Source organism: Gorilla gorilla, chromosome 15, assembly GCF_029281585.2.
Source record: "Gorilla gorilla gorilla isolate KB3781 chromosome 15, NHGRI_mGorGor1-v2.1_pri, whole genome shotgun sequence".
NCBI lineage: Eukaryota > Metazoa > Chordata > Mammalia > Primates > Hominidae > Gorilla > Gorilla gorilla.
Genome location: NC_073239.2, coordinates 25,504,795 through 25,528,164, shown reverse-complemented (window position 1 = coordinate 25,528,164; position 23,370 = coordinate 25,504,795). Strand labels below are relative to the sequence as shown.

Here is a 23,370-nt window from a genome sequence, read left to right as displayed (position 1 = left end):
GCTTCGAAGTTTGATTATGACTTAGCTTTTCCTTTCTTCATTTCAATTATTAACATCCTATCTTTGTAAAGATTGTTGTACTCTCTCTACCATAACCTCCTCGTATTCTTGGTCCTCCTGATTGTCATCTTCATTCTCATCATCTTCTTCATCTGGCTCAGGTAAGTCCTCATCATCATCAAGCTCAGCCAATAGAGTACTGGCACGGCAGCTATCAAGGAAATCTTGAAAACAAAACCCACAACCTTATGTCAACACAATTAAGAAAGCATAACAAAGGAACTTTGCATTTTAGGTTTTTACAAAACAAAAGTAAAATTCAAAAGGGACAACTGTTGCGTTCTGCCACCACATACAAGATGAGCACAGACACAAGCATGACAAAAACAAGTGATAAAGGACAACCATAAACTAAACCTGAATTACAAAATCATAATATAAAAGGATAACCATGTGGGACTATTTAAAAAACAATAACCAAAAAAACAAACCTTTACAACATGTAAAAGATCTTATGAGGAAAAACAGAATTAAGTCAATCAGTGAAAAACGGGGCTTAGATATGTGACCTGGTAGGTTACTTAAAAACAATGACTACTTAAGATAATGCCTATTTACTATGGAATAATGTATGTGGCATCTTTCATGTTATCCATATTATCTAGCACATAAGGAAGTTCAAAACAACTTGAATCATTTTTATCTCCTTCCTTCTTATAATCTCTTGCCTTCGATGGAGACTGGGTCAAATTACATTGTCCTGCATAAATGAAGATGCTAACAAATTGTTCTTCATAAAAACTGAAAAAAAGAGGACTAAAGGGATTATAACAGAAGTTTTTACTGGATCTGGAAAAAATGGTAAAATATAATATCAGAATTGCACAAAGGATAAAAAACAAAATACTTTATATTCCTGAAGAACATCCAGAAGACAATTTATAATTGCTCAGAAACTTACACCTGCAGACCACTGAACCAAATGGTTTTTAGTCCAATAATTACACAGGACTAAATATTCAGTGCCTTTTACTGGATGGCCAGTAGAAGAGGCCTGCCATTATATTTCATTAGTTTCTAAGGCTCCACATTTTTTTGCTGTTATCAACTTTCTCAGGTTGAAAGGTCTACATTTTTAAAACATCGTAATGCTTTGAAATCGGAATGTATCTTACAAACAACGGCAAGTCAGAATTAAATTGCAACATTTTTAACCTTAGTAACAGAAAAAAAATGGTGTGCCTTAACAATCAACAGCATCTTAAATTTGATAAAATATGTTACCCTTTAACACTTGTAAGGAGCCACCTGCAATTTAGGAACTGGTTGTGATTAACATGATGTGGTGGTACACAAAATAAACCAATTCCACTTTGATTTGTCTTTTAAGGAACATAATCTAACTTCATATATTGAAATTCTATCTCCGGTATGTTACAACTGACTGATGTCCCTTTTTTTTTCTCATCTTCCCTTTTTTACCAGCATTAAAAAGCTCTGTATTTCACAGATTTGACCACATCATAGAATAAAATGTCTCTCAAAACACAACATGGTATAGTATTCGTGCCTGCGGTAAGAGAAAAACCACAAAACACAGTAAAAGCTTGCACAGCATACACAAATGGTATAAACTGATGTTACTCTGATCCTTCACCCCAGCAGTCTTAAAGTGTCTACCAGCTTTAAGAATATAAAAAAGAAAATCTTCTATCATATGTTCTCACTTTTAAGTAGGAGCTAAACCTTGGGTACACATGGACATCAAGATGGGAACAGTAGACACTAGCGACTCCAAAAGGAGTGCAAGAGTGGGCAAGGGCTGAAAACTTCCTATTGGGTACTATGTTCACCATTCGAGTGATAAGATCAACAGAAGTCCAAACCTCAGCATCACACAATATACCCCTGTGACAAACCTGCACATATATCCCCTGAATCTAAAATAAAAATTATATTAATTTTTTTCATCATCTAACAATAAATTTTTTTTTTTTTTTGAGATGGAGTCTCGCTCTGTCACCCAGGCTGGAGTGCAATGGCACAATCTTGGCTCACTGTAACCTACACCTCCCGGGTTAAAGAGATTCTCCTGCCTCAGCCTCCTGAGTAGCTGGGACTACAGGGATCCGCCACCACACCCAGCTAGTTTTTGTATTTTTTAGTAGAGACAGGTTTCGCCATATTGGCCAGGCTAGTCTCGAACTCCTGACCTTGTGATCTGCCCACCTTGGCCTCCCAAAGTGCTGGGATTATAGGTGTTAGCCACTGTGCCCGGCCAACAATAAATTTTTTTAAGGCTAGTCAAACCTAACAACAAAATTTAAAAGTCAATCAGTAGTTCTAACTTTTTTTTTTTTTTTTTGAGACAGAGTCTTGCCCTGTTGCCCAGGCTGGAATGCAAATGGCACAATCTTGGCTCAATCCAACCTCCGCCTCCCAGGTTCAAAAGATTCTGGTGCCTTAGCCTCCTATGCAGTTAGGACTGCAGGAGTGGGCCACCATACCTGGCTAATTTTTTGTACTTTAGTAAAGAGGGTTTCACCATGTTGCCCAGGCTGGTCTCACACTCCTGACCTCAGGCAATCTGCCCGCTTCAGCCTCTCAAAGAGCTAGGATTACAGGCGTGAGCCACAGCGCCCGGCCAGTTCACTCTTTCCTACCCACAATCATCTTCAACTTCCCATGACCAAGAACTAATGCTTGAAGTTAACATAATAACAAATGAGTAGAGAGGGGCACAGGGCCACCATGAGAAATAATAAATCAGAAAACAGCTTATGCAATGAATTTATAACACTTCGGTGTAATCATCATCATTTTGCTACATACACGTTTAATAAGCAGAAACAGAAATATAATGACTTTCTTAAAACTATGGAACATCATATCAAATTCTTGCTATGAATTAGGAGAGGCTATATTCTCACAAAAATGAAGAAAACATGAAAATGGGCTATACACAAAATAGCACTTTAAAAATGTATCTTCACATAAACTTTGTCTTTAAATTACTCCCAATTTTTTTTTTTAAAGAAAAACAGGCAGTATGATCAAGGATATATGGTAAAGGGGATTCCAAAACAATCGGGATGGAGTGCAATGTTTTTGGAAAGCAATTCAATAATTATTACTTTAGGCATTTATCCTGAGGAAATATATTAAAATACAGTTCAAGAAAGCTCACTCATAATGATGTTTATGGTAATGGAAAAGTTCTAACTTAAATATACAAAATTGATAATAATATTAAATGATGATCATACAGTGAAATATTTGGCAGTCATTTCAAATGTTATAGAAACCCATGCAACATATGTGAAAATATTTTCACAATGTATTGAGTGAAAACAGCTGGCAGAAAAGGATATAATCCTTTTATGTTAAAAAAACAAAAACATACATCAAATGATGTACATCAAATGATTAACACTGGTTGTCTGGTAGGTGGGGACTAGATGATTTTAATTTTCTTCTAGTTTCTATACAGAGCATTACTTTTCTAATAAGATAAAAGAAATAGAAACACAGATTCTATCTTAACTGAATCAAATACATCCCTTTGATTATAGCATGGAAGCCATAAGGCTGTTACTGAACTTTCCAAATAAAATTTAATTTGCAAGAATCATGCGTTACCTAACTAAGGAATAACTTCCAAAAGACTGTGATAACAGCATACAAGGAATATCATTTTACAAAGCTTATGAATCTATTACACTTCTTCTCTTAGTGATAAGAGTGTCAAATAGCTTTATGGTTCTTCCATTAAAACTTCTTTTGTGACAAAATACAAAAAAAAATGACATATAAAGTTCCTAGATCTACTTTGTGTATAATCAGATCATTGCAATTTTAAAGAAAATATTTTTTCAGAGATAGGGTCTAGCCCTGTCACTGAGGTTGGAGTGCAGTGGCATGATCACAGCTCACTGGGGCCTTGAACTTCAGGGCTCAAGTAACCCTCTCACCTCAGCCTTCTCAGTAGCATGACATCACACCTGGCTAATTTTGGGGATGTAGGGGTGGTAAAGATGGGGGTCTATGTTGCCCAGACTGGTCTTGAGTTCCTGAGCCTCAGGTGATCCTCCCACCTTGGCGTCCCAAAGTGCTGGGATTATAGGCGCAAGCCACCACTTCTGACCAGATAATTTTTTTTTTTTTTTTTGAGACGGAGTCTTGCTTTGTCGCCCAGGCTGGAGTGCAGTGGTGCGACCTCGGCTCACTGCAACCCCCACCTCCTGGGTTCAAGCGATTCTCCTGCCTCAGCCTTCCCAGTAGCTGGGATTACAGGCAACCGCCACCACGCCCAGCTAATTTTTTTTATATTTTTAGTAGGAACAGGGTTTCACCATGTTGGCCAGGCTGGTTTTGAACTCCTGACCTCAAGTGATCCGCCCGCCTTGGCCTCCCAAAGTGCTAGGATTATAGGTGTGAACCACCGCACCCCGGCCCCAGATAATTTTTTAATAGTCTCTCGTATTACTGAGTTTTTTCATATTATATATAAAGATTCTGTATTTGTTTGTTGTTTTCTGTTTTTTTTTTGAGAAGGAGTTTCGCTCTTGTTGCCCAGGCTGGAGTGCAATGGCGCGATCTCTGCTCACTGTAACCTCCGCCTCCTGGCCTCAAGCGATTCTTCTGCCTCAGCCTCCTGAGTAGCTGGGATTACAGGCGTGTGCCACCACTCCCGGATAATTTTCTTTTGTATTTTTAGTAGAAATGGGGTTTTACCATGTTGGTCAGGCTGGTCTCGAACTCCTGACCTCAACTGATCCACCCGCCTCGGCCTCCCAAAGTGCTGGGATTACAGGCGTGAGCTACTGTGCCTGGCCCAAAGATTTCATATTTATAAGAAGAGAGAATAATTCTCTTTAAACAAAAGTTTAAAATATCAGGAGAAAACATAATAAAAGCATCATTATGAAAGTATCTAAATACTTTCATTTTAAATTACAACTTACCATATAAGGAATATTCTGCTTCCTGACCTGTGTCACTCTCACTGGAAGTTGATGTGAGGCTGGTGGTTAAAGTGTTACTTAAAGATTGACCAACTGATAAAACTGTTGTTGCTGTAGCTACATTGCTGCTGCTAGTAACACTGGACGTTGACATAGTCACTGTTGATGTAGTACCAGGTGTGGTCAAATTAGGGAAACTCTGAGCACCCATAAGAGGAGAAGCTAAAGACAAAAATGAAGCAAATCAGTACAAATAGGTGAGATTGTAGAAACCTCAGAAAAACCAAGTTCTTTATTTTTTAAAGAGTGAGGTCATAAAACACACTAATAATAAAATGGTTCCTGAAAAGCAACAACTTTGGGAACCCAACTGAAATCCAACTAAAAATTATTTTTATAGCACTATTATATAATTACTTTGACCTGTTAGCAGCTTAAATTGGAATTTAACTTTCAGAAGCTAAGATCAATGTAGAGTCTAAACAAAAGCTATACTTATATGATGCTTTGGTTTCACTGCACTATGATAATATTTAATAGTCATCTATTTCCTCATGCAACTTTGCTTAATGATGTATCATAAAGGAGTGAAAATCAGAAGTACTGTTTTATGCTTCTAGAATAAGAGGTTCTTTATCACACCTAGTCTGAATTCTGAAAATATTATGATTCTAGAGAACTTCATATTCCTGAAGTGCTAAATTTGATGTAGCTTTATCTAACATGGTTAATGATCTAGTTAAAAACTGCAGCCAGAACAAGAGACCCTATTTTGCATCCCTCCAAGTGGAAAAAGCATCGGATTCCAGAAGGAAAAGCTCACTTACTTGCTGTGCTCATCACATTCCTCCCCAAAGTATTAGTGTTGTTATCACTGCTGCTTCGGCTTAGATTCATGTTGTTCGTGGCATTAGTCCGTGCTATGTTTGCCACTCTCCTTACAAAACTCTCCAAGCTAGATGTTTCTCTTGAGGACAGGTTAGGTACACTTGCACTAGAGCTCATAGGGGCCCCAGCAGCCAACAAAGAACTCACTGACAGTCTGTTACTTGCTGAAGAGCTAAGAGGTCGTTGTGAAGCTGCTTCTTTATTAGTTAATTCAGATACTGAACTAACATCAGGAGAACTAACACTGACAATTCCCATGGATATTGCACTAGACTCCCCAGGAGTACGAACAGAACTATCAGGGCCTAACTTCCTTTCAGCATTTTCACTTCCCGTTTCCGCTGTTAAGGTGCTGGTGCTTGCACTGGAAGATGACCCTACTTCTGTTTGAGGGACGTTTTCAGCAGATGAAAGAACAACAATTGGTTCATGGACATCAGCTCCTGAAACTATACTGTGTTCCATTACAATTTCTGATCTCCGTTCCGTTTTGGTCGAACCCAAGCTGATGTCGCTGCTACTGGCCACGCTACACACAGAACTGCTGCTTCCTTTTCTACTTGAGGAGCCTGCAGCAGCAGATGTCTTGTCTGGACAGTTGTTTTTCACCAAGCTGCTCCATGATTGCGTTGTGCCTGAAACAGTGGATGAAACAGGTTTGGGTGATGCCACTGTATCAGGGTCGTACCCTGGTGCAAGCTTGAGGTCAAATTTTCCTTCTGCGCCCATACGGTAAGAGTTTGAGCCACCAGCATCCCAGGTGACATCAATCCAGCCTGGAAAGGGACAGGAGTTTGTGAGACCCAGCAGAAAGCAGATAGGAGCGTGTCAGACAGTAGCTCCACAATATGGGATCAGCTTTTCATCAGTGCTGTCCTTTTCTGAATTTCTATAGTCAATCAAGGTCTGCCAACTAAAATATATGTAAATTTTTGGACTCAATTATTTGACGATATGACTAGCTATCTGAAAGTCTATATTATTTAACTCTCATGATACAAATATTTTAAGGACAAGAAATATGTACTCTATACAAGGTTTCCAGGAAATGTTTAAAATTCTTCCTTTTATTTCCCTTATTTCTGAACTATTCAGTCTATGACATTTAAAAGCAATGTAAGGGTCATGTTTAAATCTACTGGGTTATATTTCATTTTTAAAATTATTTGATTTTTAGAGATGAGGTCTTGCGTTGCCCATGCTAATCTTGAACTCCTGGGCTTAAAAGATCCTCCCACCTCAGCCTCTGGAGTAGCTGGGATTACAGATGTGAGCCACTGCACCTGGCTTGGTTACTTCTTAAATGGAAGAACTGTTTAAGAAATTTTAAAAGATTGATATACATGGTAAAATACTGCCACTTCAGCAAGTAAACAGAATCTAGGTAAAAGTTTTAAAATTGCTAAATATAATTATGTGTAGTCAAATTTTTTTTCTACAAAAACATGTCAGCTTACCATTAATTTCTTACAATTTGGGCTAACCTCTCAAAATATTCATATATTGCCATAGAAATTTTAGTCACTAGCTCAAATAAAACACTAAAGTTAGCATTTCGGTTGTGTTCTCAAAGTTCAGTGGTTCCTTGGTTCTCTTATATTAAATAATTAAGTTCAATAAATTTGAATAAACAGAAAATTCTAAAAAAAAATTTAAAGAGCATACTGAACTCTTTTATTAGAACTATCTGCTAAAGCTAATAACATGTACAGAATTAACGAGCATAATGATATTCAATCTATATATTTACTTGTAGTAGAAAAATATTCTTTTTTTAAAAAGGTAATTAACTTCCAAAAGCAAAAAAAAAAAAAAATTGTCTATTAAAAGCAAATTAATAGAAATTTTACAATCTTATTTTAGTGTTATAAGCTAACTATTTCAGGGAAAAACATAAGACATAAAAAACATTTTTTAGAAGTATAACAAGACTTTATAAAGTTCTTACCCATACATAAAAGGGGCCCAAGATCACATACACACCCATCCACACACCCAGATGCTCACCCACACTTACACCAAGTTCATATGTTTATGATAGCACTCAGAGGGAAATAATATTGAATTACCTGTGGGAATTATCTGCATATGTGTTCTTTGAAAGGAAAAGTGACTGCCCCAAATCTACATAAGTAGCTTAGATGAGATTTTTCAATTGCCTCTATTTTTTTCTGTATGCTGAAATAATCTCTGAAGAACCAACATTTAACTATCTCTTCTGCTACACAGAAATGTGTGAGAAAAGGAAAAGTTTCAAAAACACAGCCCAATCTCAAATAAAATAACTTTTGTATTGTATTAATTGGCCCAAAAAACATACTCTCTCAACTCCTTCTACACCCAAAAGATAAACGGAAAAAAAAAAAATAGAGTCAGTAATGACTATCCATCATTAGAAATGGTTGGTTTAAGTATTTGAAAGCTAAGAACCCTCTCTGACATAGAGACTCAAAGGCATAACTTGATGGGAATGGCCATGTTGATTAGGCAAAACTAAATTTCTACATTTGCAGATTAGCAAAAATAGGCCTTTCTTGAACGCTAAACTCTGAAATTTCTAGGCTAGGTGATTTTTTTTTTTCCCATCTGTGGCAGCTAAGATGAACAAACAAACAAAAAACACTCAAAATATTCAGATGTACATGTTAGCACTCTCTCATAGGGAGGTGCCATACCTCACGGTTCAAATATATTTTATAGATCAGTAACATTATTATACTGACATGTAATTGCAACTTACTATGCAGCAAAAATGAATCGAGAAGAAAAATAACCTACAGTGTCTATTTACCTTTGTATAGGCAATTGCTTAAGTTACTCTGCTTTTAACATTTGTACTTCAATAAAATGCTTATGTATGTATAGGAATGTCACAGTGCAAGATGCTGCTAGTACAGGCACAAAGTATTAGAATTATTTTTTGAAGACTGGTGGTTGTATTAAAACTGTTGTGCCATTGTATCTTGGGAAAAAAAAAAGATTCTAATTTCCCTGTGCAATTGCTTCAGTTGACTCCATCCTGAGAAAAAAGAACTGCATTCACACATCTCTAACTAGCCTCTTCTTATCAAGTCACATACATCAAGACCAAAACAATTACAGGAAATAGAATAACAACTTTTTAATAAGTATCATCAAGATGCCTAAAAAGAAAACTTGAAATTTTCTGAGTTGAATGGCACTACTATTCAACTCAGTATAACAATAATAGTTGATGTCTCAACTATTACTGGTATTTATGAATTTTAGGTCGCTGTAAACCTGTTTTGATTACAATGATTTGCAATTAGGGCATGATACTACATAAATACATTTGGCAGTAAAATAATTCAAGGAATAGAATCTTAAAAGCAATATAGTCAAAGGGTTTATTTGAATAAATAAATGTCTTTACCACATAAAACATGAAATTAAATGTCAGTCATTCTCGTAAGTACCGTCACATTTATTCTAGCTCTTTAAATATGTGGTGTAAGTTGCCGCGTGCGGTGGCTCACGCCTGTAATCCCAGCTCTTTGGGAGGCCGAGGTGGGTGGATCACCTGAGGTCGGGAGTTCAAGACCAGCCTGACCAACATGGAGAAACCCCGTCTCTACTAAAAATACAAAATTAGCCAGGCATGGTGGCCCATGCCTGTAATCCTAGCTAGTCAGGAGGCTGAGACAGTAGAATCGCTTGAACCTGGGAAGCAGAGGTTGCAGTGAGCTGATATTGCACCATTGCACTCCAGCCTGGGCAACAAGAGCGAGACTCTGTCTCAAAAAAAAAAAAAAAAAAAATATATATATATATATATACACACATATATGTGGATGTATATATGTGGTGTAAGTTGAGAATATAAACATTTTTACTTTTTTTAATGCCAAAAACTGATACAAAATTGATGAAAACAAACCCACTGCTGTTTAGGCAAATTATCTGCTAATAAATCAGCCTTATAGTTTGAAGAAAACAATTAGCCACTATAATTGCTTTAAAGTTAATAGCAATTTATTAAGTGGATGACTTTGCTAAACTGTGCAGCATCAAAGAAACTTGATTCACATAGCAATATTTAGAAAACATGATAAACTCCTCCCCAAAAAGCAGGTAGGCTAAGAAACACTTTGAAATAATAATAATCTAACAGATAAAGAGACAATGTTTCTTGTTCCATGCATTATTAAAAAATAGTAAAAATGTTAATCATTTTTCTTCTATATGATTTATGATACCATAAAAATTATGGTGTGAGACTAACAAGATAAAGAAAAACATAAGAAATTAAAATAAAACTCACAGTAAGCTTGAAAATAAACTAGGGGAAAAAACCGGAAATGTGTCTTGAAGATACTCAACTTACACTAGGCTTGATCACTTCCAAAATACTACCAGTAAGTTTCTAGTCAAAACCCAAGAACTTAAAATTTTCCCTTATTTTCTTTACCTTTTTTCCATTTGTAATGTGGTATCAACAGTTCTTCTAAACAGTGCTCATACATTTATGCAATTTATAAATTATCTTAAAAGAAAAAATTTAACTACCCATTTTCTACACAAAAGTGCTGAGCCCCTACTCACCATTGTGTAGTTCTCCTGTGACAGTGCCTTCTCCCTGTGGGCTGCCATCCTGATCTCGCCATTTCCAATCCAGGCCTCTGATAACACGAGCTCCTGGAACCATGTATTTCAGAACCTGGGAGCGTACTAGACGTCTCTGCCGTCTAAGATTAGCTTCTGCTTCTTTAGCTGCTTTCCCTGTCAGGTAGAAATTGGAGAAATAAAAACCAAATCACTTTTTACAAAAGTAATTGTTTTAGTAAGTTAGAAAAGCCTCGTATCATCTCTTTACCTAGCTGATCTTCACACACTCCATTTACAGTGCCATAAAGTTCGAATCCAGATAATGAGAGGTAGTGTGTTTGTCCACTGGCATTTTTCCCCATCTGTTTAATTCTCACATGTCTCCACCCTTGTTTCTCATCCTTTGGTGGATCAAGAGGCCAAGTTGCAGTTGACCTGTTAATATGTTAGAGAAAAAAGTATGTAATATTTTAAAAGATGAAAAAGAAATTCAAAATGGGATTTTTTATATAACAGAGACCTGTAGAAAAAATAAACTAACTTTCATATTAACTCAACAGTTCATTACAAGAATCAAGAAATCAAAGGAAAAAAAGTAGTCAAGAAAACAAGTTAAAAACGAAACGTTTAAATGTACGCTATTGATTTGACTCATAACATTAATGATTTATGATTAATATAATTCAAAGATAAAAGACAAAACGCTGGGTGCAGTGGTGTGCTCCTGTTGTCTCAGCTACTTGGGTGGCTGAGGTGAGGGGAATCACTTGAGCCCAGAAGTTAGAAAGCAGCCAACATAACAAGACCCCATTCTCCTTAAAAAAAAAAAAAAAAAAGGATGGTTTACAAAGAGTAGGAGAAATTCTCTTATGGTGGAAAAACGGACTTAAAAACATTTTTTGCAAACTTTTAAATAACGTATTAATATTTTGTCTTTAAAGCATGAAAGGGGTGAAAACATCACCTATTAATCCTAATGTTAAGAAGCTCCTCTCATACCATATCAAATGCCAAAAGCAATTTAGGTACATAATCTACCCCCTTGATATGTGCCAAAATGCATAAATAAAATTTAGTAGAACTAATTTTTTAGAAGTTACTGACTTGTCTTTTAAGAACTAGTTCAATACATAAAATTTAAGGATAAAAATAGAAACATTTTAAGTCAGCCTTAATTCTATAACCAGCAATAGCCACTGCTAATATGTTGAACATTCCTAAGTATTATGTGATTATATGGAGAGTTTATGGAAAGTTTATTTCACTTGTTTCCATTAGTGGGCTGTGTGTGTATGCATATATGTGTGTGTGTGTGTATATGTATATACAGCTATATACCAATTTTTAAAATAAATATTCACAGCAACTCAGCCTTTTGGCTAAGATACAGTGTAAAATACTCAGCTCGGCTTTCTATTATTTAAACTAAACCTTTTGACAAAGTTTTAGTAAAGTCAGTGTTTCAAACTTTTAATGCCTAAAGTATCAAGTGATTTGTTTTTAGAAAGAAAATTTTGCTTCAATATTTCACAAGGAAGAGAGCTCTAGAGTATAAAATTATAAAAATAAACAAAGCTCTTTAGTGAGTTTTCCAATTTGCAAAGACTCCTCAACTAACCCTGGTTCATTGAGACTGCAGTCATCAACATGGGTATACAAAGAAGTCCAGTTCTGTCCATCTTTGGATACCTGGAAAACCCAATTTCTCAGTGCAGACCTTCCATAACCACGAGCATGACGAAGTGTATATGCTGATGGTATCACCCAGAGACCCAGATCTATGGCAAACCAGGCATTCTTATCATCATTGCTATGACAATTTAAAGCTGAATTATCACGACTTAGTATGTCTTCTAAGCGGCCATAAGGTAGATTTCTTCCTTCTGATGACGTTACTACTACAAGTCCATAGGCAGCTGGATTTACCCATTCATAAGCAGTTCTATACAAAAATAAAGAAAAATTAGCAAATAACAACATTAAGATAATTGCATTTGCACAAGGTTTTAAATATAGAATTATATTAAGTACAATTCTAGAATTAGCAATTTAGACATTTTTTCCTCATAAAAAGTAATTTGGATAATCTTAACTTCTACCTACAAGTCAAAATTCCTTAAACCACAGAATATTCAGAATGCTAACAATTTTATTCTACTTCCTAGAATTCTTTTACCAAGTGAATATGGTCACTCCAGCTTAAAGTAAAATGACTGACTTACTTTGCATTTGTTCCAATCCAGTAAATGATTCCATTTTCATCAAAATCATGCTGGTGCCGAAATATAAAATTTTGTCCTTCTCTTAATTTTCGAACAAAAACAAATGAAGATCGGTCAAAATCATACCACTGTTTTGCTACCTAAACCAAAGAAAATATGAAAGACAGTCACCTTAATAATGCTGTTTTCAAGCACATTACCTACTTTTTTCCTATCTCTTTAATGTGAATTGTTTTCTTTTATTATAACAAATGCTCATTTAGGCCGGGTGCGGTGGCTCACGCCTGTAATCCCAGCACTTTGGGAGGCGGAGGCGGGTGGATCATGAGGTCAAGAGATGGAGACCACCCTGGCCAACATGGTGAAACCCCGTTTCTACTAAAAATACAAAAATTAGCCAGGCGTGGTGGCAGGTGCCTATAGTCCCAGCTACTTGGGAGGCTGAGGCAGGAGAATCACTTGAACCTGGGAGGCGGAGGTTGCAGTGAGCCGAGATTGTGCCACCGCACTCCAGCCTGGCAACAGAGCAAGACTGTTTCAAAACAAAACAACAACAACAACAAAAACAAAAAACAAATGCTCATTTAAAAATATAAAGAAAAATAAAAAGTCCCACAACCAAAGCACCTCACTATTAATAATCACAGAGTATTTCTTTAGTTTATTATTTCAATGGATAGGATAAAACAAATTCTTGATCATACTGTACAAAAACATTTTTCTGTTATCATTAGTCTTTATACATTTTTATAGCTATATGATATTCAAATTAATAGAAATAATTATCACACACATTTGTCAATTAAATTTAAATTTTTAATATGAATTATCTATTTAACATTAATTTATTGATTGGAATTAAGGTTTTTGTTTACTATTTCAATATTACAAAATTATAATAAACATCTTCATGTAGAAATCAGTTCTAAAATGGAATTACTGGGCCAAACTGTATTAGCATAACTCTGGATATATACTTCCCAAATTATTGTCCTAAAAGGCTAAACCACAGCTCAGAATGCTTATTTCACCGTGCCCTTGCCAGAAACTCACCATTTTCAAAAGGTACTGTTCCAGAGATTCAACTGTAGCCAAAGGTTCCATCTTCAACATTCTGCCAGTCCTGTCAATCAATGCAGTTTCACCAGGTGCACGTTCCAACCGAAATCGTAATCTCCTTGTAAGTATCTACACAAAAACGATCAAAATACTCTGGAAAACGTCTTGGTTTCTGTCTCAGAATTGTAAAAAATGATATACCCTAAAACAACTGAGATTTGGATTTATTAACTATAAACATAATGGAACTATGAACAAATGTCTGTTTTCTATCAAAGATTTTTTTTTTTTTTTTTTTTTTTTTTTTTGAGACGGAGTCTCACTCTGTTGCCCAGGCTGGAGTGCAATGGCGCGATCTCGGTTCACTGCAAGCTTCACCTCCCGGGTTCATGCCATTCTCCTGCCTCAGCCTCCTGAGTAGCTGGGACTACAGGCGCCCACCACCATGCCCAGCTAATTTTTTGTATTTTTTAGTAGAGACGGGGTTTCACCTTGTTAGCCAGGATGGTCTTGATCTCCTGACCTCGTGATCCGCCCTTCTCGGCCTCTGAAAGTGCTGGGATTACAGGCGTGAGCCACCACACCCGGCCTTTTTTTTTTTTTTTTTGAGATGGGAGTCTTGCTCCTGTTGCCCAGGCTAGAGTGCAGTGGAGTGATCTCGGTTTACTGCAACCTCTGCCTCCCGGCTTCAAGCGATTCTCCTACCTCAGCCTCCTGAGTAGTTGGGATTGCAGGTGCGTGCCACCACGCCTGGCTACTTTTTGTATTTTTAGTAGAGACGGGTTTCACTATGTTGGCCAGGCTGGTCTCAAACTCCTGACCTCAGGTGACCCGCCTACCTTGGCCTCCCAAACTGCTGGGATTACAGGCGTGAGACACCACGCCCAGCCTACTAAACATTCTTTAGGCCAGGCACAGTGACTCAGACCTGTAATCCTAGCACTTCGGGAGTCTGAGGCAAGAGGATCAATTGCTTGTGCCTAGGAGTTCAAGACCGGCCTGGGCAACACAGTGAGACCTCATCTCTACATATTAAAACAAACAAACAAACAAAAAATTAGCCAGGCATGCATGCCTGTAGTCCCAGGTATTGGGGAGGCTAAGGCGGGAGGATCAGCTGAGCCTGAGACACGAAGAGTGCAGCGAGCTGAGATCACGACACTGCACTCCAGCCTGTGCAACAGAGCTAGACCCAGTCTTGAAAAGAAAAAAAGAAAAAAAAAGAAAACAATCCAACAGGAAAGATTCTTTTATAAAAGGGACACTGAGTAAGTTACAGTGGCTATCAAGTAAAAGACAAAGTTAACTTCCTAGAATTTCTAAACAACTTCTAAATATACACAGTTTAAATAAACTTACAAAACTTCTTAATCAACTTCTAAATATACAGTTTAAATAAACTTATAAAACTTCTTAATCAAAGTGACTTATAACTCACAATTTTCCAGGTAAGTTTTTGAAAAGTAGCTAATTAGCTTACTCCGCTAGAATATATTCTACAGGATAAGTATCCCTAATCTACAAATCTGGAATCTTGAAATGCTCCAAAATCTGAAACTTTCTGAGCACTGACATGATGCTCAAATGCTCACTGGAGCATTTCAGATTTTGGACTAGGAATGCTGAATCGGTAACAAATATTATAAAATCCAAAACACTTCTGGTTCCAAGCATTTTGGATAAGGAATACTCAACCTGTATAATCAAAGGCTAATAAACTTTAAAAGATGCAAAATAGTTTTTAATCCAATACATTTTAGTAAGCAACAAGCACAGGACTAGCAATTTTAGGTAGACTCATTTCTGTATAAATCTTAACTAATTCCTATAAAAACAATTAAAGATTTATATGTGCATTTCGGTAGTTTTAGACAGCAAAATTACCAGAGAGCACATTCCTGGCCTTCCTCTCTTTGGATCTTGCACAATCTCCTGAAGTGAAAAATGCATAATAAAAGGCATCGGTGCACTGTCTTTGAGACTTATCTCCAACTCATCCACTTACCAGGAATAAAGCTTAAAAACAATGGACCAAACAGTCCCCATTACTCCTGTTATTCTGTCTGAAACAAAACACAAAGTAGCCCTCCACATCTTTTACATATAGAATATCAGGTGCAACTACTGCACTGTAAAACTCCCTAAATAAGTACTCTAGTTTGGGAGTCTAGTGGCACTGATAACAGTATTGGGTTCTCAGAGGTATGGCAAGTTTTGTTAGCTTTGCATTGCTTTGGCATATATAGATCCTCAATCACTCATTAAAGGCTATTATTCAGAAGAAACTATTCCATGCAGTAGAATGCAGAACAGTTTAGATAAAGGCAAAATTCAAAGCAGAAGGCCTTGCTAGGAAACACTAAAAAACCCACAAAAAAAGTGATAAAGTTCTGGGCTAGGGTATTAGTAAAATGTATTGTTTGTTTGCATCTAGATCCCAGCTACTAAAGAAAAGAATAATTGAATGAATGAGAATGTAAATAGGAAGTTACATATTATATACAGATATATATATCTGTATGGGGAGGAGGAGGGAAGGAAAAGAGGCTATGAAACCATGTGATTGACAGGAATAGTGAAGACTTGGGCAATCTGACTCTAACCACTGACATAAAGACCCGAAAAAAATTGTGCTTAAAATATCTTGACTTCTTTTCTTAAATGTTTACAATATAGTGATAACGAAGGGACTTGCCATGGTCTGAATGTTTGTGTCCCCGCAAAATTCATGTGTTAAAACTTAATCCCCAGTGCAGTGGTGTTGGATGGTGGAACTTCTGGGGAGGCTCTGCCCTCATGAATGGGATTAGTGTCCTTATAAAAGAGGCCTGAGAGATCTTGTTCATCCCTTCTACAATGTGAGGACACAGTTAGAAGGTTCCATCTAAGAGGAATAGGCCCTCACGAGACACCAAATCTGCTAGCACCTTGATCTTGGACTTCCCAGCCGCCAGAATTGTGAGCAATGAATTTCTGTTTATTAAGTTCGCAGGAATTTTGTTACAGCAGCCCAAATGGACTAAGACAGAACTGACTCATAATTGTAGAATAAGAGGAACCCTTTTCTCAGCTTTTTCCACTGATACCTTTTGCCACTTATGATCTACGAAATATAATTATTTTAACAAATATTAAATGAATGCATCATTTTCCAGTGATGTGATCAAACAAAACAGACTTCAAGTCATTAAGATCAATCAAATGGCATATAAGCTAAAATCTTTAAAGATTAAGTAGAATCATTTTTATTTTAATCTGATGTGAAAGAAAATAATTTTTTTTAAAGAAAAGTGTCACACTGTTCCTAGATGCATTCAGCAATACTAGCTACTACATTTTTTATGGTTACCTGGAGGTTATATGTGGATCCTGGTGTATCATACAAATGGAGAGGTAGACGTTCAATAGATTCTAGTACAGCTATTAACTTTCGAATTAACGCAACTGCTGGTCGACTGTGAAGAAATAATTATTATTAAGAGCTTTTGTATAACTACATGTAAATGTTCATGCAGAAAATATGGCAATCAACTTCAATATATACCCCTACTTTTTCATGACTACAAAGTTTAATTTTTGTATTAGATTATGTCTGAGTAGAAATACTCTCACAACTCAATTTCCTTAAGAATAAAACATTTCATTTTTCTAATAAAAACTTAATTATATTTAAAGTAGATGTATGATTTATTTTTAAAGTTTAAATAATTTACTGGATAATATTTGATAAAAAAGAATATAAAGCAACAAAGTTTTGAAAAAATATTTGATGGCTAGGGTATCAAAACATATACTTTCTCATTATTAGTGTAAACTGCAATGACACTTCCGGAAAACAATGTGAAAATTTGAATCAAGAACTTTCAAAAATTGTCTTGCAGAGCTGGGCAAGGTGGTATATGCTGGAGTCCCAGCTACAAGGGAAGCTGAGAAAAGAGAATTGCTTGAGCCCAGGAGTTTAAGGCTGTAGTGCAAAATTATGGCACCCGTAAATAGCCACTGGACTCCAGCCTCAGCAACACAGCAAGACTCCATCTCTTAAAAAAAAAGAAATCATCTATAACCTATAACACAGTATTACCACTTACGGAATTTATGTAAAAAGATGTTTCCATTGAGACTAGTATATTTGAGTATTAGTAATAGTTTGCAAAGAGCTAAAACATAGTAATACTTCAATACATTATACATCCATAAAGATATAATATGCATTCATTAAAAATGAAATTTGAAATTAACACAATTATCTGAATAAATTGTATAACTTGTTATTTGACAAGTGCAATCCCATTCAAATGAACCTTCATCAACCCAGCTTTAGCAATTAGCTACTAATGGCCAATCTCCATCCAGTTTTTTTTTGTTTTGTTTTGTTTTGTTTTGTTGTTATAGAGTCTCACTCTGTCACCTAGGCTGGAGTACGGTGGCTCAATCTCAGCTCACTGCAACCTCTGCCTCCAGGGTTCAAGGGATTCTCCTGCCTCAGCCTCCCGAGTAGCTGGGATTAAAGACGCCCACCACCAGGCCCAACTAACTTTTGTATTTTTAGTAGAGATGGGTTTTTGCCATGTTGGCCAGGCTGGTCTCGAACTCCTGACCTGAAGTGATCCACCCACCTCAGCCTCCCAAAGTCCTGGGATTACAGGCGTGAGCCACCGTGCCTGGCCTACTCCTTCTTATATATTTTGAAAAAATACTAAAGAGCTTATCATTTCATCCAGAGATAGTCTTTGTATATAAATCTAACAAAAGAATTATTTTTTTAAAAAAACGGTATTACACTTTTAAAAAGAACAATTATTACTTAATATTATCAAACATTTCATCAGTGTTCAAATTTTCAACTATCTTAAACAGGCATGTAATTTAAACTAAGTGATCAGGCTAGGAACGGTGGTTCATGCCTGTAATCCCAACACGTTGGGCAGCGAAGACAGGAGAAATGCTTGAGCCCAGGAGGTTGAGGCTGCAGTGAGCCAAGATGACATCACTGTACTCCAGCCTGGGCAACAGAGCAAAATCTTGTCTGAATTTACAAAATAATAATTATCATGAATAAGTAAACTAAGCGATCAGCTGCATTCATACCAGACATGTAATTTCAATGTTTCTTTTTATTCCATTAGATTAAAAAAAACTTCAAAAATTTTCCTCTTATTATACATGTATAATATGTTACTTTCTTATTAAGAGTTTCTTTTGTGTGCATAAATGTTATACTAGACTTATTTTAGAGGAAGTATATCAACTGTGTAAACATTACAAACATCAAATTCAAAGAAATTTGAGATTTTACCTTTCATCATCTTCATTTTCACTAAAGGCAGTTTTAAAAACATTTATTCTTTCTACCAGTTGACTACAATCTTGTTTCATATCCAAATCCATGCTCTAAAGAAAACAAAAAGTATAAAGTCCAAAAAAAAATAATTTAAGGATCTTACTGAAGTTTATCAAAACCTGAGACAAATGTTAACATATTGTTATACAATGATCACTACAATGTGAATAAAATCATTCATCATTTCATCTTTCAATTAAAATTATTTTTAGTATGTGACTAGTAGGCCATGGCTAACATACAAAATTTTTTCCTTCTTCAATGTTATAATATACTCACCAATTATGCTGCAAAATCAGTGTTTCCCCAAGTATACAAGATGGTTTCAGATTATATTAATATAGGAATGAACATTTTCCATTTTAACAGTACTATTTACTTTAATAAGTATTAGGAAAAAACTGGTACATCAAAACTATTTCATAGATTACTAAGTGATATAATGTGATATATCACTATAATAAATGAGAATAAATGCAAATAGTAAAGTTTATGAAGGGACTATGGGACTCATTGAAGTTCCAGTGAATTTTTTTTTTTTTTTTTTTTTTGAGACAGAGTCTCGCTCTGTCACCCAGGCTGGAGTACAGTGGTGCTATCTTGGCTCATGGCAACCTCGCCTCCCAGGCTCAAGCAATTCTCCGGCCTCAGAATTACAGAAGAGTAGGTGGGACTACAGGTGCATGCCAACACGCCTGGCTAATTTTTTTTTGTATTTTTAATAGAGATAGGGTTTCACCATGTTGGTCAGGTTGGTCTTGCACTCCTGACCTCAAGTGTCCTGCCCACCTCAGCCTCCTAGAGTGCTAGGATTACAGGCACGAGCCACTGTGCCCAGCCTAAAGTAAATCTTAAGAGTGCATCAGCACATACAATGATTAAGATCAAGAAATCGACTCCGGCCAGGTGCAGTGGCTCACACCTGTAATCCCAGCACCTTGGGAGGCCAAGGAAGGCAGATCGCTTGAGCCCAGCCTAGGCATCGTGGCGAACACACAGATGCACATACACACATGCACACACACTAAAAAGAACTGAGTAGTCCACGTTTCAGCAGTACGTATACCAAAACTGAAATGATACAGAGAAGATTAGTATGGCCCTTGCACAAGGATGACACACAAATTCGTGAAGCATTCCAAATTTTTAAAAATTAATTAATTAAATAAATAAAACTAAGTAGAACTGAAATGAAAATAATTCTTTTATTAAAATAAAGGAAAAAAGAGCCAGGTGCAGTGGCTCATGCCTGTAATCCCAGCACTTGGGAGGCAAAGGCAGGCGGGTCACTTGAGGTCAGGAGTGCAAAACCAGCCTGGCCAACATGACAAAACCTCGTCTCTACTAAAAATACAAAAATTAGCCGGGCGTGGTGGCAGGTGCCTGTAATCCCAGCTACTCAGGAGGCTAAGGCAGGAGAATCACTTGAGCCCAGGAGGCAGAGGCTGCAGTGAGTCAGGACTGCGCCACTGCACTCAAGCCTGGGCGACAAAGCGAGACTCTGTGTCAAAAATAAATAAATATATAAACAAAGGAAAAAAGTTTTACCACAATAAAGAGACATTCTTAAATCGAAAAAATATATAAGGTTATTAGCAGATATTTATCAAATTTTCACATAAACTTCCTAAACTTTTTTCCTTTTAACTCATCTGTATTTGTTATAACTTTAAGCAGAATGTGACTCGAGCGCTACATTTCCATCCACAAGACTGAGTCTGAGTTATTTTTGAACAGCTTTATGATATGCTTAGGTAGGCTTATAACTTTGCTCCTCCAAACAACACTTTTCTTTGGAAAACAAGCCCTGTGGAGAGTTCCTTCCATCATAAACTTCCTAAACTTTCATTGTTCATACATTATGCATATAACTTGGGTACTTAAGGTCTACAGACATATTCTATTTTATATAACTTATGTAAAAATCAGAGGAGTGAATAATAACAAATCAAGCTGAAGTGTTTTTAGTCAACAAAACCTTTAGCAAATTATAACTGGGAACTTAGAAATCTAAATAAACAATTATTTACTTCATTTGGCTCAAACTAATCATAAAACTTAAAGGCTGAAGAAATTAGAAATATTAACATCATTCAGCTTTTAAATATTTCTTGACAAAACAAACTAAAAACCACTCTACCGAAGGAGTAACTACAAATAATTTTTAAAACTGTATTTTTGTTCTTTACTACTTGATAAACTTACATTGTTTAACACAGTAAGAAGTGCTTGTACCAAGCCACTGCTACACATTTCATATGGTGAAATTGTGTTTTCATCCTTCAAAAGTACAATTAGGTTTTCTAAAGCTGTCTTCATTAAATCTCTCCAAGTGTTCTCACTCTCAATACACTAAAAGAAAAAAAAATTTAATGAAGATAATCAAAAACATAAACATAGCTCTTAAAATAACTTATCAGAACATCAATTATCATGACAATAATTTAGATATTAAGCAAAATTAAAAGTTCAAATTATTAACACAAATTATGTCTACCAGAGGTCAGCAAACGTTTTCGTAAAGGGCCCAGTGCAAACAGTTTAGGCTTTGCAGGCCATATAGTCTACATCACAGCTATTCAACCACACCCCTGTAGCACCAAAGTAGTCATAGACAATATGTAAATGAATAAGCATGGCTATGTGTGATTAAATTATATGGGTACCGAAATCCGATTTTCATGTGTCTTGAAATTGTCCTTCTGGTTTGTTTTCAATCATTTAAAAGTATAAAAACCATTCTTACCTCATAAAGCCATACGAAAATGGGGAGCAGGCCAGATTTGGCTCCTGGGCCATAATTTGCTGACCCCCTACTCAATACCCATGACATAAAGGATAGAGGGGAAGACATCAAACTAAAATTCACTACACATCATTAAAATCTAGAGGATGACATACTTGTCTATTTGTATGAAGTTCCCAAGATGACTCTAACTGAGTTGCTATGTTTCTGAGTGTTACCACTACTCCACGAGGCATGCTTTCAACAGCTTTAAAATGGTCATCGTATAAATCTCGAGCCATAGTTCGTACCTACCAAAATAAACATAACAAATGTGAATTTTTACTACAATTAATAATTTTACCAAATCTTCACTTTTATAGACACTCGTATTTACATATTTCACCACGAAAAGGTACGTATGTACTGTCATTTGGGCACAAATGAGCTCTCGAAGTTACAGTTATTTGAGGAAACAACCTATGTATGTTCTGGGTCTGATGAAATTTAGTACATGATATTATTTACAAATATATGCTTAAGTAATGTAAATTTAGGATTCACCTAATGCCATTTTAATCCCAAACAAACCCAGCATAACTCTAATGCAACAGAAAAAAAACGTATCTCTCTAAACTACTTAATAATACTTTCTATTCTATTTTGGTATGCCCTTCAGAATTAAAAGATGGCAATCATGGATATAAGACAAGTTTGAAGAAACTATCTCTTTATAAAACAGTATTAATAATTAATACTGGTGTGGTGGCTCATGCTTGTAATCCTAGCACTTTGGGAGGCCAAAGCAGGCAGATCACTTGAGGTCAGTCAGGAGTTCAAGACCAGCCTGTCCAACATGGTGAAACCTCGTCTCTACTAAAAATTAAAAATAAAATTACCTGGGCATGGTTGTGCATGCCTATAGTCCCAGCTACTCAGGAGACTGAGGCGGGACAATCATTTGAACCCGGGAGGTGGAGGCTGCAGTGAGCCAAGATTGTGCCAGTGCCTGGGTGACAGAGCAAGACTTTGCCTCAAAAAATAAAATAAATAAATAAATAAATTAGTTAAAATTATTTTTGCCTAAAATATTTTGATGCATACTTGTTTATATATGCAAAAGGATAGCCACCTACTCACTGAGTTGCTACTGATTTCAAATCAAGAAAGTGAAGCAGTAATTTTAAAAATTTTTTTCTTAAAATTTCAACTTTTATTTTAGATTCGGGGTACATGTGCAGGTTACATGGGTATATTGTGTGATGTTAAGGTTTGCAATACAAATGATCTCAACACCCAGGTAGTGAGCATAGTACCCAACAGTTCTGGAACCCTTGCCACCCTCACTCCACACCCTCCATAATTTTTTTTTTTTTAATGAGAATACAGGATTGAGACAATGTTCTCACTGAATTTTTTTAGTTTTGTGTTATGAAATTTCAGTATCCTGTAGTCTAGATTTGGTTGGTTAATACGACATATTAGGTATTCCAAAAAACTCTTGAGATAGGTGATTTATAGTCAGATTATTCAACGGTTCCATGCTTGCAAATATGAGTATTCATTAAAATTTGTAACCTCAAACTCAATCATTGCAGAGCTTTC

The 23,370-nt window shown here is 36.1% G+C and overlaps 1 protein-coding gene and 1 non-coding gene across 19 annotated transcripts in view; one reads left to right on the top strand and one right to left on the bottom strand.

The window, feature by feature from the left end:
• HECTD1 (HECT domain E3 ubiquitin protein ligase 1) overlaps positions 1 to 23,370 on the bottom strand; it is a 107,962-nt gene that overhangs the window by 22,687 nt on the left and 61,905 nt on the right. For 4 of the 18 annotated variants that reach the window (XM_031002007.3, XM_055361340.2, XM_031002008.3 and 1 more), the window contains 12 exons: positions 21,942 to 22,076; positions 21,246 to 21,392; positions 18,996 to 19,090; positions 17,049 to 17,154; positions 13,694 to 13,828; positions 12,641 to 12,780; positions 12,037 to 12,360; positions 10,687 to 10,853; positions 10,416 to 10,592; positions 5,792 to 6,628; positions 4,965 to 5,186; positions 91 to 224 (listed from right to left, as the gene is read on the bottom strand). In XM_031002007.3, coding sequence (XP_030857867.1) covers positions 91 to 224; positions 4,965 to 5,186; positions 5,792 to 6,628; positions 10,416 to 10,592; positions 10,687 to 10,853; positions 12,037 to 12,360; positions 12,641 to 12,780; positions 13,694 to 13,828; positions 17,049 to 17,154; positions 18,996 to 19,090; positions 21,246 to 21,392; positions 21,942 to 22,076 — 2,619 coding nt within the window. The remainder of the gene's footprint in view (positions 1 to 90; positions 225 to 4,964; positions 5,187 to 5,791; positions 6,629 to 10,415; positions 10,593 to 10,686; positions 10,854 to 12,036; positions 12,361 to 12,640; positions 12,781 to 13,693; positions 13,829 to 17,048; positions 17,155 to 18,995; positions 19,091 to 21,245; positions 21,393 to 21,941; positions 22,077 to 23,370) is intronic. The other 14 variants (XM_031002009.3, XM_055361341.2, XM_055361336.2 and 11 more) reach the window with 5 other exon arrangements.
• LOC115930753 (U6 spliceosomal RNA) lies at positions 20,079 to 20,188 on the top strand. The gene has a single exon (XR_004067352.1). It is a non-coding gene; the product is annotated as a U6 spliceosomal RNA (small nuclear RNA).